We start from the raw sequence: 17,470 nt of genomic DNA, 5'->3' as shown, positions 1-17,470 counted from the left end.
CCAATATATCTTGCCTATTAAAAGAAAAAAAAAAGTGCCACCAACGTCAATGTTTGGAAACTTTAGTCCAAACTTATGATACCTTCCTACAATCAAGCATTTACTAGAAATTATGGCCGTATTTCTACCACAGACAGCTCCTAATAAATAGCTCAATAACCCAAGCAAATACATCTTAAGCCAATCAAAACAAACCGTTCGCGCCAAGATCTCTAAAGATTCGGATTTCAAGATGGCGGAACTGACAACCTTCAAAAGAATGCTATCCACGCAGGAGCTGGCTAGTACCACCTCGACGACTGTCCAGCGAGTTAGTAGCAAGGCCTCGGAGATACTAGGAAGCCAGGAGACTACCGAGAAGCCGCTACCGAAACCAGATACCGAAGACATAACGCTGACGAGACTGGACAGTGTGAAGAACGGCAGCGGATTCAGCAACCGTCAATCCGATCGGTCAATTTCGCGGGATTACAGGTGGGTTGTGACGAACGCGAAGGTCGATTTTGAAACTAACAGTCCTACGCTGAAACCTAAAATCAAAAAGTGGGATGCAGACTTCAAAATTTAGGCGATGAATTTTGAACAATGTGACAATGATGGAAGATATTTTGCCTTCTTATACGGTCGCTAACTGCATTTTGTATTATGGGATACAGGCTAACAATACGTAATAACCACACGCGTTTCATAAAGACAGTCAAAAATTAGGCTAGGGGTATGCACTCCACTTCTGCGATTTAATGTTTAAGCCTATGATTTTAACACACATAAATTAACGCCTGCAACTCGGTGGATGTAACAGTGAGTGGCCTTATGAACTGTCCATTTCGGTTAGCAATATGATTATTCGTTTACCACTGTGCTTTCCTCTTCCTATCTGTGCATGCCTCTCATCCGGTGTATTACTGAGAAATGGGGTCGGGAGGGTGCTGGTGGTGGTGGTGGTGGTGGTGGTGGTGGTGGTGGTGATGATGATGATGATGATGATGATGATGATGATGATGATGGAAAGCCTGATTATTTGGCAATTGGATGAACACAGACTTTTCATACATACCGGTACTAAAATTTACAACAAAATCATCAAAATACAAAGCTTATCAGGTCAACCAGTCCTCTTCATAAAACTTCCATTTCTTTAGTAATGTCAGTGAACTTTATCTCTGAAGCAGAACGAAACAAAAATAAATATTCACTAACCATCTAAAAACGGAATAACTTACAATTTGTCGTTCACTAAAATATAAAAGGAAATTATCTAAACCCACAACGAGGGGGAGAGAGAGAGAGAGAGAGAGAGAGAGAGAGAGAGAGAGATTTGAGATGGACTTTTAAGAGGCAGGAAATATTTTGATAAGGAAAGAGAAGTGATACCAAAGATTGAAGTCAGCCGTCTTTCACTCCACGACCCCCTTTGACCTCCCCCCTCCCCTCCACGACCTCCTCTAACTTCCCCCTCTCCTCCACGATCTCCTCTGACTCCCCCCTCCCCTCCATGACCTCCTCTAACTCCCTCCTCCCCTCCACGACCTTCTCTAACTCCTTCCTCCCCTCCACGACCTCCTCTAACTCCCTCCTTCCCTCCACGACCTCCTCTAACTCCCTCCTCCCCTCCACGACCTTCTCTAACTCCTTCCTCCCCTCCACGACCTCCTCTAACACCCTCCTTCCCTCCACGACCTCCTCTAACTCCCTCCTCCCCTCCACGACCTTCTCTAACTCCTTCCTCCCCTCCACGACCTTCTCTAACTCCTTCCTCCCTTCCACGACCTCCTCTAACTCCCTCCTCCCCTCCACGACCTCCTCTAACTCCTTCCTCCCCTCCACGACCTCCTCTAACTCCTTCCTCCCCTCCACGACCTCCTCTAACTCCCTCCTCCCCTCCACGACCTCCTCTAACACCCTCCTTCCCTCCACGACCTCCTCTAATTCCCTCCTCTCCACGACCCGCTTTCAGTCTCTTTAATTTCCTGTACGACCCTCTTCATGCTTCCTGTTACCCCATACGACCCTGGTACCCCTGGTCGTTCTCTTATCATCATTAGCTCCTTCAGATTAGACGACACATTTTTCATCCTATCTAGACGACATATGGGTTAAAGTACAGGTGGAGTGGTGAGATGAGGACAGGTGTACTGGAAGACTCTCTCTCTCTCTCTCTCCCTCCCTTCCTCCACAAACCCCATGAAAACCCCCGTAAAACCACCCCAGTCTTCTTCCAAACCATCATAATCATCCACCTTTTAGAATTTATACTCAGCACCAATGACCTCTTCAGTCAACTACCTTTTATCATTTTATCTCGATCTTAATACTGTATATCCAGCGCATCCTTATCGTCACTTTTTTTTTTCTTTATGCCACTACGTCGTTTACCATTCTCACTCTCTCTCTCTCTCTCTCTCTTTTGTGGTGTACGCGTAAATCCCTATGTAATTAAACACAACCCAGAACAGTGTCAAGGATTTCTCGGGATTTGGTGTATGTACTAACTTCAAGATTGCATTCTTGAGCTAATTTCGGGTAAAAATAAACAAATAAACAGATATAAATAAACAAATAATCACAAAACTTTCGATGAAGACCAACGAGGAAAAATACAGGTAAATGACTGATAAAACTTTAACATCACCGAGTTCCGGATAATCCGGTTCTGGCCATGGTAAATATGTTCTGGTTAACCATGCACGTGTCTACTTAATCAGTGGATAAATTCAAGGCTGCTGAGGATTAGGGTACTTACTATAAAGCTACTATACAATGCTGACAGATAACAACGACAGATTGATTGACAGGCAGGTAAGTAGGTATATATATATATGGGGTATAGCCTAAAAGGATACACATAATTGGTAAACAGTAAATAGACTATCTGATAAATATATAAAGAGATGCGACAGTTAGAAATCGTATATGAATGACTGGATGGATTATAGATAAGCAGACAGCAGACAAACGTGCAGAAAACAATCCACTAACCAAAAGATATAGTACTCCTCGATCGACAACCATCAATAAAGTCAACAGATACCGTATATAAACAGACAACTAGACAAATAAATATTCCCCCCCAAGTTAACCAGCTCATCAGTGAGAATGGTATCAGCACCCCAAGATAGGGAAAGTGGTTTGATAGGACTAACATATGGGGTCATTACTCTCTCTCTCTCTCTCTCTCTCTCACACACACACACACACACACACACACAAGTATACCAGTAATTATATAACGGTATATAAGGCATACGGGTATCGCTAGTACTGGCAGTAAGCTTCACAAACCCGTCTAAAATATAAGTACAAGTAAGCGAATTCTGTCACCAATGCATTTTTCTGTGCTGCAAGAAAATTTCGAAGAGTAATTACTTAAGGGAAGGAATTTTTTTCTCTTCCTCATATTTTTTTCGGTCTTAAATCTAACATATTCAATTCGCTTCCACATAAATTGAAAACATTTGCTTCGATTAATTTAGACATGGAACTAATGGTGATTTATCTCAGGGCACTTCTGGAAACTAAACACACTACGGACAGTGCTAATAAATATACGATGAATCCGGGTGAAATTTAAACATACTTTAAATTCAGCATCACTTAATAGCCTTAAAGGTTGTGTGTGTGTGTGTGTGTGTGTGTGTGTGTGTGTGTGTGTGTGTGTGTGTGTGTGTGTGTGTTGATCAAATCGATTTCTGTTCACTTGTTCCACTACCGTATTATACGGTATATATACAAAAAACACTGGAGTATTAACAAGGCAGCTAAAAAGAAAAGAAAAGCTATAATAATAAATCCTTAACATAAATGCTGCAATATAAACCAACTATTGACGTACCGGTAACGTAAAATAGAGAGAGAGAGAGAGAAAAAAAAAAAAAAATTTATAGGCTACACTGGGCCACTCCATGTCAAATCAACCATAGGTCCCCAGGTCACTTCCTCAAAAAAAAATAATAATAATAATAATAATAATAATTAATAATAAACTTTTTTTTAATATATATGCAAAAGTTGTAAAAATCTTAAATTGTAGTTCTCCAACATATCTGGTTATTCAGATACATCCATTCAAAACTTCTATACCCCTGTTTTTGCACGTTTGGAAAAACTGGCCTTGCAACCAACTTTGGGCATCTGTAACATAATTCTTAAGCTAGAGAGCTAAGATTTCACACAAAGAGTATATACCAACCATAGATTTCATGTCTGGTGTCATTTGTTGTAGCTATGCCTCTCATACTTTTTCTTATATACAGGCTCCAAAAATCAAAAAAATTCCAAATTTTCCTTGATGGGTGCTTTCAAAAATTCAGTTTAAAGAAAACTATTGGTTTGTAAGTGCTGAACTTATCTGTAATGTTTCTAATATCATACAATGACACACAAAAAAGGCTTGCTAAGGTGATTAGAACCATTAACACTAAATACCGGTACAATAAAACATTTGAAATGGTGCTTAAAAAAATAGCATTTTTATAGGTTGGTGTCTCACTGAGATGACAGTCAAGCGGCAAACTCATATTTTTACCATGCATTTATATGTATCAAAGCATTATTTTGCCAAAAGTTTCATTTTGATCTCTGAACTTCGTGTTTTCAATATATATATATATATATATATATATATATATATATATATATATATATATATATATATATTCAAAATCATCTAGCATATTTCAGGAAAACGTATACAAAGATAACAAGAAGCATCTTTTTTTTTTAATAATATTTTATTTTATGCATCAGATTAACAATGAGCATATAAATATATCACAATAACACAATTTTCATTAGCTGCATACATAAATATACCTATATTGATATGCAATAAATGCGTTTATGTTCTTGTCTACTTCACATATTAACAGTGTTTCAGATGATAAGGGTTACATAAACCTGGTAATAATATTCACTGTAACAAATCATGATATTTTACTTAGAAGTGTTACTGGCAATTTAGTGACAATCGTTATTATTAAGAAATCTAAGTAAAAGTGTCAGGATTTGTTTATATCACATTTAAGGTGTACTGAGGAACTCCTCTTCCCTGGGCATTAGGCGCATTAATTACACGTAAACGTGATGAAAGAGTAGCCAGCACTTTGAGAATTCTTTTCCAGTGATCAAGTGTGGACAAGAGCTAAGGGCTGAGGTCATCTTTTATTGTCATATTAATAACTGTCAATGGCGTTGCACAGTAATGTTGCACAATAGAAAGTGATAGGTAAAATTAATTTTTAGTAGCCTACAATATTAAGCCATATACAGACATGCTGGGATTATATCATCTTTAGTCTAATCTGGTCAAGATGTTGCACAATAAGACATGTGACTGCACAATAAATTGTAGGAGACAAAAAAGGCTAGGTCTGTACATATGGTTTATATTGTATATATTGTACAGTGATTAAAACCTACAATTTAACCCTAATACCAAATTATATACAAAAGTAAAATGAGAATTTATTTTTAATTGTATTAATGGTTAGTGATTTGGAAAATATTTCACCTATTTTCATAAACATGCCAAATCTTTGAGAAAATACTAAAAACAGAAGGAATCAAAACACCAAAACGAAACTTTTGGCAAAATAATGCTTTGATACATATAAATGCATGGTAAAAATATGAGCTTGCTGCTTGACTGTCATCTCAGTGACACACCAACCTATAAAAAAGCTATTTTTAACAATGGCAATTTTAAGCACCATTTCAAATATTTTATTGTACCGGTATTTAGTTTTAATGGTTGTAATCACCTTAGCAAGCCTTTTTTGTGTGTCATTATATGATATTAGAAACATTACAGATAAGTTCAGCACTTACAAACCAATAATTTTCTTTAAACTGAATTTTTGAAAGCACCCATCAAGGAAAATTTGGAATTTTTTTGATTTTTGGAGCCTGTATATAAGAAAAAGTATGAGAGGCATAGCTACCACAAATGACACCAGACATGAAATCTATGGTTGGTATATACTCTTTGTGTGAAATCTTAGCTCTCTAGCTTAATAATGATGTTACAGATGCCCAAAGTTTTTCCAAACGTGCAAAAACAGGGGTAAATTTTTAATGGATGTATCTCAATAACCAGACATGGTAGAGTACGGTACTTAAACCAGAGAATTTTGCATAACTTTTACATATGTACCCAAAATATATAGGCCCCTATATATATTTTTTTTAGATGACCTAGGAAATTTCTCAAAATGTGGTTGATCCGCACTGGAACGGCTCTACTGTAAAAAATGCAATCAGAGATGGTCACACAACAAAAACATAAAAAATATAACGTATATGATGACCAGAAAAAACACAGGCCAACATCATTAGTTCACCTTTGTCATTATCTTTGATTCAGATAAAAAAAAAAAAAAATACTAGATAGCCTCTAGGATGACAAAGTGGACGAGATTGTGGTCGTTTTTTTTTTTTTTTTTTTCGACTCGACAGGGAAGAAGAGGCAGTAGATGGTGACAAGATTAATAACTAAAAGCTGGATACTACAGGATTAAGGAGTGGTAAACCCAATTAACGAGTTCAGTCATTGCTAAGTCTTTATCGGTAATCAGCATATATATAAAGTCACCCCCACTCCACCATGGGCATAATCTTGTTAAAATGAAATTTAAATGGTACTGATGAACAGCAAGGAAAGCCTGTACTTCAGAAAGATTTTTTTTTTTTTTTTTACGTTAGGATTGCTATCACAGGAACTCGCATTAGTACTTTGTCAATCTTGTATCCTGCCAAGTGGATATCCTAATTGCCAAAGCGGCCTAACGAGGGCAAAATTATCTGTGAAAGCATACATTCTTGTCATAATCTTCGTATCATTCGCATCTAATCTTTGCTCCTTTGACCTAACCCTGTCACGTGAATTATGTCTATCTGGAGAGTCAGCCTAGACTAGCGTGCAATCAGAAGAGCACAGTGAGTGATAAGACTTAATGAAACGACAGCCAACTAAGTAGTTCCTAGATCAATTTTACATTTCATTAAAAAGAACTGATATCTAACAAGAAACTGCTTGCCAGCCTTAACACTCCAAATAATTATTACTACATGATACTTCTACACCGTAAATATTATATTTGTATTAAATTTGTAATATCTTGAGTTTATTTTTCACAGTTTTCTGTTTGGGGGGGCACGGTTGAAATCATGGCAAAATTTACTAGAAATCAATGAAGTTCCTTGAAAATAAGTCTCCGAACCAACTGAAACTAACCTACCTTATCCTACTATAATTTATACAATGACACATACATAAAATAAACCCCTACTCTTAATCAAAACAACCAATGTCAATCATAACATTACGCAGACGTTAAACCGTTAAAGGTACTCACCATCAACCAGGTTCCGGGTATACTCGTCTTGTAGTCCCTCAAACTTCATCTTGCGTCCAGGCACAGCTGCAGTTATTAAGATCACTGCACTACTTACACATAATTCGCTTACTGCTGGTTTGGGGTGGGGGTGGGGGGGAGGATTGGTTGAAGATATCCCGCAACGCACCTCCCCCCACACGCATCACGCCCTCAATGTTATCATCGTTTGCTTGATTCTGTGACGGCCTTATTTAAATTATTTTATCGACATCATACGAAGTCCTTCTTTTTATTCACTAACCACCATTTCTGGCAATTAATGTTCTTTATAATATTACTTTGTTATTTTCTGGAAATCTTTGGTTTGTTTCGATAGCAAATTATTAAGTTGAATCGCAGAAACATACGAATGATATTCAGAGACAGTAGGAGTTTCTTGGAAGAACAGAGGCTTATAACTTCTTTATTTCTTTCTCTCTTTTGCTGGATATCAGAATGGTAACATTATCATGTAAAAAGAAGTTTCTCAATTAATAGTAAACAGCGAATGAAAACGAATGAAAACGTTTGCCATGGAGTCATAAGAATGGTCCTTCACACTGACACCCGTTGAACCGTAGGACGCTTACTTATTTTTTAACCTCATGATCTTATGGGGGAAAAAAATCAGACTAGAAGAGACCCCTTGTTGTGAAAAGGTTAGAAACACTCTCCATTAATCCCTTTCAGTAAGATTATTAAGAACAGTTTCAGTCTCGCGAAGCCCTGCGGTGTACTTCACTTTAGCGCGGCTATATATGGTCCTGGGTCTATCTAGCACTTCTACCTACAGCTGGACGATTTTATTTAGCCTGGTAGAGACCCCCGACAATGGAGAGGATAGTCTGTAATTATAAATCACGATAATGTGAGGAATAAAAGTGCTGATGTGGTTAGATAACTGGCAACAATATGTATTAGATAAGAAAGACAATACCGGAATCATCAGACAATTATTCATGAATCAAGAATAATCATAGATCACAAGACCTAACCCTCCTCCTGTCCTCTCGTAATATTAGGTACTCAGTCGCTGCTCGGTTATACAAACGTTCCTCAACTCCTTTCTATAATCTGCAGCGGACGGACGGCAGAAGAATAGCAACTTTTGTCTGCAGTCTGCTGGGCTCATTCAATTAGCCTGGGGTAACTACTACGATATTATCTTCATATAGTTTGTATTGCTCTTTTCGGACAACTTCATTCAGCCTGAGAAAGACTTATCTACAGTAGGGGTTGTGTACTGCATAGCTATAATGAACCCTTAAATAAGAGGTTAATATATATAGGTGGCAATGATTTGAAGTCACCATACTGAAGGGGTAAGTTCGCGAAACTCACACACACACACACACACAAATCTTATTGTCTTGAAGATGGGTCAGCATGTTCATAAATTAGAAAATGAATTCTAACCAGTGTCGCAAATCTCCACGTACCCCGTCTGAGTGTGCCGTGTAAGGGGGTCATACAGAAGGGTTATACCTCAATACATTCATCTGAAAATGCGTTAAAAAGTGTCAAGTCTTTAGAAATCTGTGGTAGACTATGACTATTACATTTCTCCAAGCCTAAATGAGCATTGTTTTCTCAGGGAACACGCGTGATAGTTAAACACAAACCTATAATAATCATTAATACTTTATTTTTACACTAACCTGGTTTTATCGCCAACAACTTCGTGCGCCCTTATCTCGAAAGTTAATTTATCTACTTCTGACTGTAGTTGTCAAGAGGACTGAATGAAAAAATGGTGTATCACATAAGCCCCAGGTGCCACATGGTAAAGTCAGTGTGGCAAAAATGGGAGAAAAATGCAAGAAATGTGTAAGAAACTCTAAATATTCTTACACAATTACACTTTCATATTGCTGGCATTTGGATCCTGGGAAATCTTCATAGGTGTATACAGTATTATACTTCCTTGTACGATCAAGTTAATTAATCATATATAAAGGTGTGCAGGCAGTTTTTTATTTTTTATTTTTTTTTATGCGAGGAAGAAGGAACCAAAGGCCATGAGCCCGCAGTAACAGTTCCCTCCAAGAGAAAAACAAAATACAATAGAGAGCCAAATTCAAGATCCGATCATTTTGAGATGCCTGGACACACTACGTTTGAAAGACTGGAGATCATAGGCAGCAGGAAATACAGACAGAGGGAGACAGTTCCAGAGCTGACCTGTTGCATAAATGAAAGACTGGGAGTAACGGTTAACTCTTGCATTAGAGAGTTGGACAGAAAAGGGATGAGAGTTTGCTGCCAGACGGGTGCTACGCGCCCGTCGTAGAGGTGGAGGAATGCAAGCAGACAGTTCAGAGGAGCAGTGACCATTAAAGTAGCGATAGAAAAGAGATAAAGATGCAACAGTGCGGCGAAGAGACAGAGGTTGAAGGGAGTCAGTAAGAGGAGGAGAGTTAATGAGACGAAAAGCCTTTGCCTCCACCCTATTGAGAAGACCTGTATGTGGGGAGCCTCCCCACACATGAGAGTTGTACTCCACACAGGGGCGGATAAAACCCCTGTATAGAGTCAACAATTGTGCAGGGGTAAAGAAAGAGCAGAGTCGGCTTAGCACACCCAATCTCTTGGAAGCAGATTTTACAAGAGATGTAATATGATCTTTCCAAGATAAGTCCCGAGTAAATGAAACCCCAAGCATGTTCAAGGATGATGCAGGATTAAGCTGAAAATTATTAAACATTAGTGGGTATACCTGTGGAAGATTTTGTCGTGTTGATAGGTGTAAGAACTGAGTCTTAGATGCATTAAAGACAACCATATTATTTTTACCCCAGTCAGAGATATGAGCCAAGTCAGACATTAGGTGTGCCATAGCCTCATCCCTTGTTTCTTGAAGTAACTGTTGAGATGGGCGTTGGAACCGAATGGAAAGGTGAAGGGTGGAGTCATCAGCGTATGAGTGGATAGGGTTAGATGTACAGCTTAGATCATTGATGAATAAAAGGAAGAGAGTTGGTGATAGGACAGAGCCCTGAGGAACACCACAGTTGATAGATCTAGGAGAAGAACGATGGCCGTCTACAACAGCGGCTATAGAACGACCAGAAAGGAAGCTAGCGATGAAGGCACAGATAGAAGGATAGAAACCGTAGGAGGGCAGTTTGGAAATTAAAGATTTATGCCAGACTCGATCGAAAGCCTTTGAGATGTCAAGTGCAATGGCAAAGCTTTCGCCAAAGTCCCGAAAGGAGGATGACCAGGAGTCTGAAAGGTAGGTGAGAAGATCGCCAGTGGAGCGTCCCTGACGGAACCCATACTGACGATCGGAAAAAAGTTTGTGATAGGAAAGATGCCTTAAAATTTTCTATTAAGAATTGACTCGAAAACTTTTGAAATACAGGACGTTAAAGCAATTGGACGATAGTTGGAGGGTTGGGAGTGGTCACCCTTCTTTGGGACTGGCTGAATGAGAGCAAACTTCCAGCAAGAAGGAAAGGTACAAGTTGACAGACAAAGGTGAAATAGTTTGCCTAGGCAGGGTGTAAGCACAGAAGCACAGTTCTTGAGAACAACAGGAGGGACCCCATCAGGCCCATATGCCTTGTTAGTACTGAGGCCAGTGATGGCAGAAAATACATCAACTGAAGAAATTTTAATGTCAGCCATGAGGAAGTCAGAGGGGGGAAGTGATGGAGGAACAGCACCAGAATCGTCTAAGGTGGAATTGGAGGAGAAAGTCTGTGCGAAGAGATCTGCTTTATCAGTAGAAGAAATAGCTACAGAACCATCAGAGTAGAAAAGAGGAGGGAAGGATGATGAGGTAAAGTTGTTAGAAAGATTTTTGGCAAGATGCCAGAAGGAGCGGGAAGAATTCGAGTCGGAGAGTTGAGAGCATTTAGTATGGATGAAATTATTTTTAGTAGAGCGAAGAACAGACTTAGCACGATTCCGGGCAGAAACATAAAGATTATGTGATTCAGGGTGGGTTGGCTCCGGTACCTTTTGTAGGCCTTCTCCTTGTTGCGGACAGCATTAGAACAAGCGTGATTAAACCAAGGCTTTCTTGCGTTAGTCAAAGGATATGAGAAAGGAATGTATGCTTCCATGCCCGAGAGAATAACCTCCGTAATGCGCAAGGCACACTCAGATGGCTCACGGCCATGGAAGCAATAATCATTCCAGGGAAAATCAAAGAAGTACTGCCTGAGGGCCTCCCAGTCCGCGGCTCCAAAATGCCACAGGCGACGTTTCCCTGGAGGGTCCACAGGCCGTACCGGAGTGATAGGACAGGTTAAGGTAATAAGGTTGTGATCGGAGGAGCCCAACGGAGAGAAAAGATTAACAGAGTAAGCAGAAGGATTAGTTGTGAGGAAGAGGTCAAGTATGTTGGAGCTCTCTCCAAGGCGGTCAGGGATACGGGTAGGGTGCTGTACAAGCTGCTCTAGGTCATTAAGGATAGAAAAGATGTAGGCTTGTTCACCAGGTGGATCAGTGAAAGGAGAGGAGAGCCAAAGGTGGTGGTGAACATTGAAATCTCCAAGAATGGAGATTTCAGAGAAAGGAGAAATAGACAGAATGTTTTCCATCGTAGAAGTAAGACAGTCGAAGAATTTTTGATAGTAGAATTAGGGGATAAGTAAACAGCACAGATATATTTAGTCAGAGAATGACAGGAAAGCCGAAGCCAGAGTGTGGAGAATTCAGAAGAATCAAGTTCAGGAACACGAGAGCAAGATAAGTCGTTGCGTATGTATACACAACAGCCACCTTTGGCTTTGAAATGAGTATAGAGAAAGTAGGAGGATACAGAAAAGGGTTTGCTGTCAGTTGCCTCAGACAGCTGAGTCTCCTTTAGAAAAAGAAGGTGAGGTTTAGAGGAGGAGAGGTGGTGCTCAACAGAGCGAAAGTTAGATGAAAGGCCGCGAAAGTTGCAGAAATGAAGAAGAAGAGAGTCAGACAGTGGTTCCAGGCACCTCGAGTCGTCACCGGGAGAGGGGCAGATGGCGGGGGCATTTATGGTCCCCCCCCCTGGGGACTCCGAGGCTGGGTGAATTGACGCCATTTTTGGTGAATTTTGAATAGGAAGTGTAGTGTGTACTGTGCATGTAGTTTGGTGAAGATAGTTAGAGAAATTTGTACTGGAGAGCATGCTGGCCTACTCTCTGTGTAACTGAGACACTGAAAAAGTTCAGCAAAGGGGGATGGTCAGGAACTAGGCCTGAGGGCTGATGAAACGGGAGCTCCAGCACTCCCTATCATCAGCTTTCCATCCACCTCGGGAGTACTGCCCTGCTCGACTGGTGCTACAGTCTACTTGTCATAGACCTAAAAATAGAAAAATATATTCATAGAAATAAATTGGCTTCGCTCACTATACACACGGGTCAAAACACTCACCTTAAATAAAATATTCGGCCAGACTGGATGAAATAATCTCTACATGACCTCTCCTTTCCCTACTCACCTCCCTCCTGTTAACCCCCTTCTCTCCTACTCATTCTCTCCCAAACCCACTGCATCTCTCTCTCTCTCTCTCTCTCCCCCCTCCTAGCCCCCTACTCCCCTACTGACTCCCCCTCTCCCGCCCACAGCAGCATGAAGGGCGGCGGGGGCGTGGCGGTGTTGGTGGACAAGGGGTGCAAGTGCTATGGCAGTGGCAAGAAGAAGGTGGTGGTGCTGGACAACTTGGATATGAGGGTACCACAGGGGGCTATGTAAGTACCACCTGACACACTTATGGTAGTACTCATGGTAGCATAACATAACATAGCATAAGTAGAATATATGGGTGCCAAAGTGGGTCATGTAAGAAGCACTCTGTACACTAATGACAAAATGCTTGGATGGATAACATAGCATAACAGCATAACATGATAGCACAACAGGAGGCCATGTCAGCACCACCCTGCATGCAACACTTACGGCAGTTTTCATGGTACGATAACATAACACAGGGGGTCACATACATGGTAGGATAACATAGCATAACACACACTGCCCTAACAAATCTAACCTAACTAAACCAAAACAAACTAAACTAAACTAACTTATTCTAGTACAACCTGATGGCGAAATGAGGGCGACGGAGGGAATCATTCGAGTTGCAAAGTGGCACACTCATGGCGGTGTGGGAAGGTTAAGTAATATGGTTCACTGATGATGATGATGATGATGATGATGATGATGATGATGATGATGATGATAAGGATAGAAATAATGATGGCGAGATCGACGCTGATGTTGATAATGATAATGAAGACGCTGATGATGATGATGAAGACTGAAATGATGATGATTATAATGATGATGAAGACAGAAATGATGATTATAATGATGATGAAGACAGAAATGATGATTATAATGATGATGATGAAGACAGAAATGATGATTATAATGATGATGATGAAGACAGAAATGATGATTATAATGATGATGATGAAGACAGAAATGATGATTATAATGATGATGATGAAGACAGAAATGATGAGTATAATGATGATAACAATAATAACAACGCTGAAACCACCCAATCAATCCATCCCCTCTGCCGTGCTGTAGTTATGGGCTGCTGGGACCTTCTGGCTGCGGGAAGACGACACTGCTGGGCTGCATGGTAAATCGGCTGAGTCTGGATAAAGGCACTGTGCTCCTCTACGGCTACCCCCCAGGCTCCTCACAGGCTGCGGTACCAGGACACAGGGTGGGATACATGCCGCAGGTGAGATACGTAGGGTTGGATACATGTTGCTGGTGAGATACATACGAATGGGAAAGGTATTATACACTGATTTGAGTCTTCCTGGCGGAGAGAGAGAGAGAGAGAGAGATGCTTGGAAAGTATTATAATACTATCTACAATAATAAAGATATGTACAGTGTTAAATACTAAAGAAAACAACCCAGGAAAAAATCATTAATATCTAAAACAAAATACAAATAAATGAGCAACTGACTACCTTCCAATTCACTTTATTGTTAAAATGGCCGAGGGGGACAGGCCCATCTTGGTTGCACCCCTGACTGTAATTATCCCCTCAGGAGCTGGCGCTATACCAGGAGTTCAGTGTGGCGGAAACCCTGGCCTACTTCGGCCGCATCCACCGCATGGCCTCCTCCCGCATCACCGCGCGCACTGACTTCCTCGTGACCTTCCTGGACCTCCCTGACCCCACCAGGCTCGTCAACCAGCTCAGGTCAGGCCCGCAGGCAAGCAGGGAAGGGAGAGGGGCCACCAGGAAGGTAGGGTGGGAGGTGGAGTAGGTAGGGAAGCAGGGAGGAGAGCAGAGGTACGGGAGAAAGGAAAGCATGAAACGCACGAAAGAAAGATAGGTGAGCCAGGGAGGGAGGCAAGGAGACAGGCAAGAGGCATGGGAAATGGGAAGAGAGGCAGACACGGAAGATAGGCAGGGGAGTTCGGGGAGGGAGGCAGACAGCGGTGGTATGAGAGGGAGATAAGGGGTTAGGGGAGGGAGACAGAGGAGAGAGGCAGACAGGAGAAGTAGGACGATGAAAGGTGGGCAGTTAGGGAAGTGGGTAGGAAGGTTAATTCATGACAGGTTTGCAGACAAGAAAGATAGGTAGATGGTAAGCAGGTAGGCGGGGAAGGTATGTAGATGGCATGTAGATATAAACAAGATGAGTGAGCAAAAAGCAAGCCTATAATGGGCAGAAAGGGAGACTGATAGCCAAGTTATAGAGAGAGCAGGTAAGTGACAGGCAGTAGCAGCGCAGATGACAAGCAGGTCGGTATATAGCAGGAGAAGTAGATAAATGGGTAAGTAGGCAAGAGACAATGAGACAGACAAATAGGTAGATACGCATGTAGGCAGAGAGGCAGATACATAGATTACAGAATATATAGGTTGATAGAAAGTTAGAATTTATGCTGAATATGAAGAATGGAAGACCGGTAGGCAAGAACACCAACATGAAGGACGGTAAGTTGGTAGGGAGACGATAACTACTCACAAGCATCTGTACTCACAATCCCACCACCACCACTACCCCACCACACCACCTCTAACTACCACCACCACCACCACTTTTCACCATCACCACCGCTTCCCACTGATATCCTTACTCAATAATCCCCACCACCTCTGACCACCACCATCACTGCTACTACCTCTACCTACCATCACCATCACCACTAACAAGTACTACCACCACCACGACCACACCTCTAAGTACTCTAACCACTCTCACTCCCACGACCACCATCACCACTCACAACCACCCCATCCACCCACAACCACTGCTGCCTCTAACCACTAACCACTGATCTACCCAGCGGGGGCCAGCAGCGTCGAGTCAGCCTGGCAGCCGCCCTTGTCCACGAGCCAGAACTGCTTATACTGGACGAGCCTACTGTGGGGGTGGATCCTCTGCTTAGGAGTAGGTGGGTCCTCCATCTTGTAAGTCTGTATCTGTCTCTGTTGTCTGTCTATCTGTCTGTGTGTCTATCTATCGACCTGTGTGTCCATCCATTTATCTGGAAGTCAATCTATACCTATCTCAGTCTGTGTCTGTCTGTCTATCTATCTTTTTACTTGTCTGTCTACCTATCTATCCATCTTCCTATCTCTCTATTTATCTGTTATATATATGAAGCCTCTGTGGTACAATGGTAAAAGTGTGCGTCTTCGTACACTGAAAAATGAGGGTTCGCGCCCCAGCAGGATAAAAACTTTGGGAGCGTTCTTCTGGCCACGTACTGCATTGGCGGACACAAGGGGTGCTGTGGTTGAACCAGTATCGCATACTATAAAGTATGCTTGCACCCAGTCAGCTTGCGCGGGCCGATTACACTTGGTTCACAGACTACACACACATCCAAAGCCACTACAACACTACAATTACACTTACAAGCACTTTCACCCTACATACAATCTCTACCAGACAGCCTAAGCCATTTGGTAGAGAGATATTGGCTGTATCGCCCCCACTTCTGTCGGGATAGGCCGGTCCTGCATTGGACACAAACGGCTGGTGAGATATATATATATATATATATATATATATATATATATATATATATATATATATATATATATATATATATATATTGTATATTCATATATTTGGAATTCGACGAGCTTTAGTTATGCGATACGAATGAGTCTCCTTGTACGCCAGTCACAGCAACCGTCTAATCTGACTACACGGGGCCATCAACTGAGCTGAGAGGGGTTATGAATCTTTGTCAGGTTAAAACAAATTCGCTCTAGTGCCGTGTGTTACATTGCAGCATCTGGCAACACCTGCTGGAGGTGTGTAATGGCGGGAACACCACCATCATCATCACAACACACTACATAGAGGAGGCCAGGCAGGCGGACAAGGTAAGTTATTCATGTAGAATCTTCGCTTTTGTCACACTGTACCATCGCCTCAATATAGTTCCATTTCTGACGGAATATCAGAAGTTAGGAATCACGTGGTTCTGTTTACATCTAAGTTAATTACGACAGTACAGAGAGAGAGTTTGAAATTTTGCAGAGCACATGATACAGTACTATGTGGTGACCGTATTTATTTTTTATTTTTTAATTAATGCAAGGAATGAACCAAAGGCCAGTAGCCCTCAAGCTTGTCCACTAAACATAATAATAATAATAATAATAATAATAATAATAATGAGCCAAATTAACATTACTATTTTTCGGGGATGACTGCTACAGGTAGGTATGATGCGAGGTGGCCGCTTGCTGGCCGAGACCTCCCCCTCCAGCCTCATCCAGCACTTCGCCAACCCTTCCCTCGAGGACATCTTCCTCAAGCTCTGCCTCCAGGAAGGAGACCTAGACGAAATCCACCACGGCAAGGTAAATATTGGGCCGCAAATGCTTTTTCTGAGTACAGTCAGAAAATTAGTATGCAAATAAACCCAAAAATAAAACAACAATAAAAAAAGGTGATGTTAAAGCTTCAGGACTCAATGATTACTCAGAATAATTATGCAGCATTATGGGACTATAAAAAAATAAATAAATAATCGCGAAATGGTAAGGCTACACTTTTTCTAACTTGGCCTGAAACTGCCATCTCTTCATCTTCAGTGTTCACTTGTAAGAACAAAACAACACTAGAACCTTACGCTAATCACGAGGAAGTGCCATAGAAAGGATGCAGAG

At 41.2% G+C, this 17,470-nt stretch overlaps 1 protein-coding gene across 1 annotated transcript in view; it reads left to right on the top strand.

Annotated features, from left to right (window-relative positions):
• The first annotated feature begins 232 nt into the window (after window positions 1-232).
• LOC145410613 (ABC transporter G family member 20-like) overlaps window positions 233-17,470 on the top strand; it is a 28,738-nt gene continuing 11,500 nt past the window's right edge. The window contains exons 1-7 of the mRNA XM_080280726.1: window positions 233-474; window positions 12,929-13,051; window positions 13,896-14,055; window positions 14,376-14,530; window positions 15,628-15,735; window positions 16,585-16,678; window positions 17,018-17,197. Coding sequence (XP_080136852.1) covers window positions 233-474; window positions 12,929-13,051; window positions 13,896-14,055; window positions 14,376-14,530; window positions 15,628-15,735; window positions 16,585-16,678; window positions 17,018-17,197 — 1,062 coding nt within the window. The remainder of the gene's footprint in view (window positions 475-12,928; window positions 13,052-13,895; window positions 14,056-14,375; window positions 14,531-15,627; window positions 15,736-16,584; window positions 16,679-17,017; window positions 17,198-17,470) is intronic.

This window comes from Coenobita brevimanus, chromosome 86 (assembly GCF_032717465.1).
Source record: "Coenobita brevimanus isolate Jiangsu-jjx chromosome 86, ASM3271746v2, whole genome shotgun sequence".
NCBI lineage: Eukaryota > Metazoa > Arthropoda > Malacostraca > Decapoda > Coenobitidae > Coenobita > Coenobita brevimanus.
The sequence above is the reverse complement of the archived record's forward strand: the minus strand, read 5'-3'. Positions and strand labels throughout refer to the sequence as shown.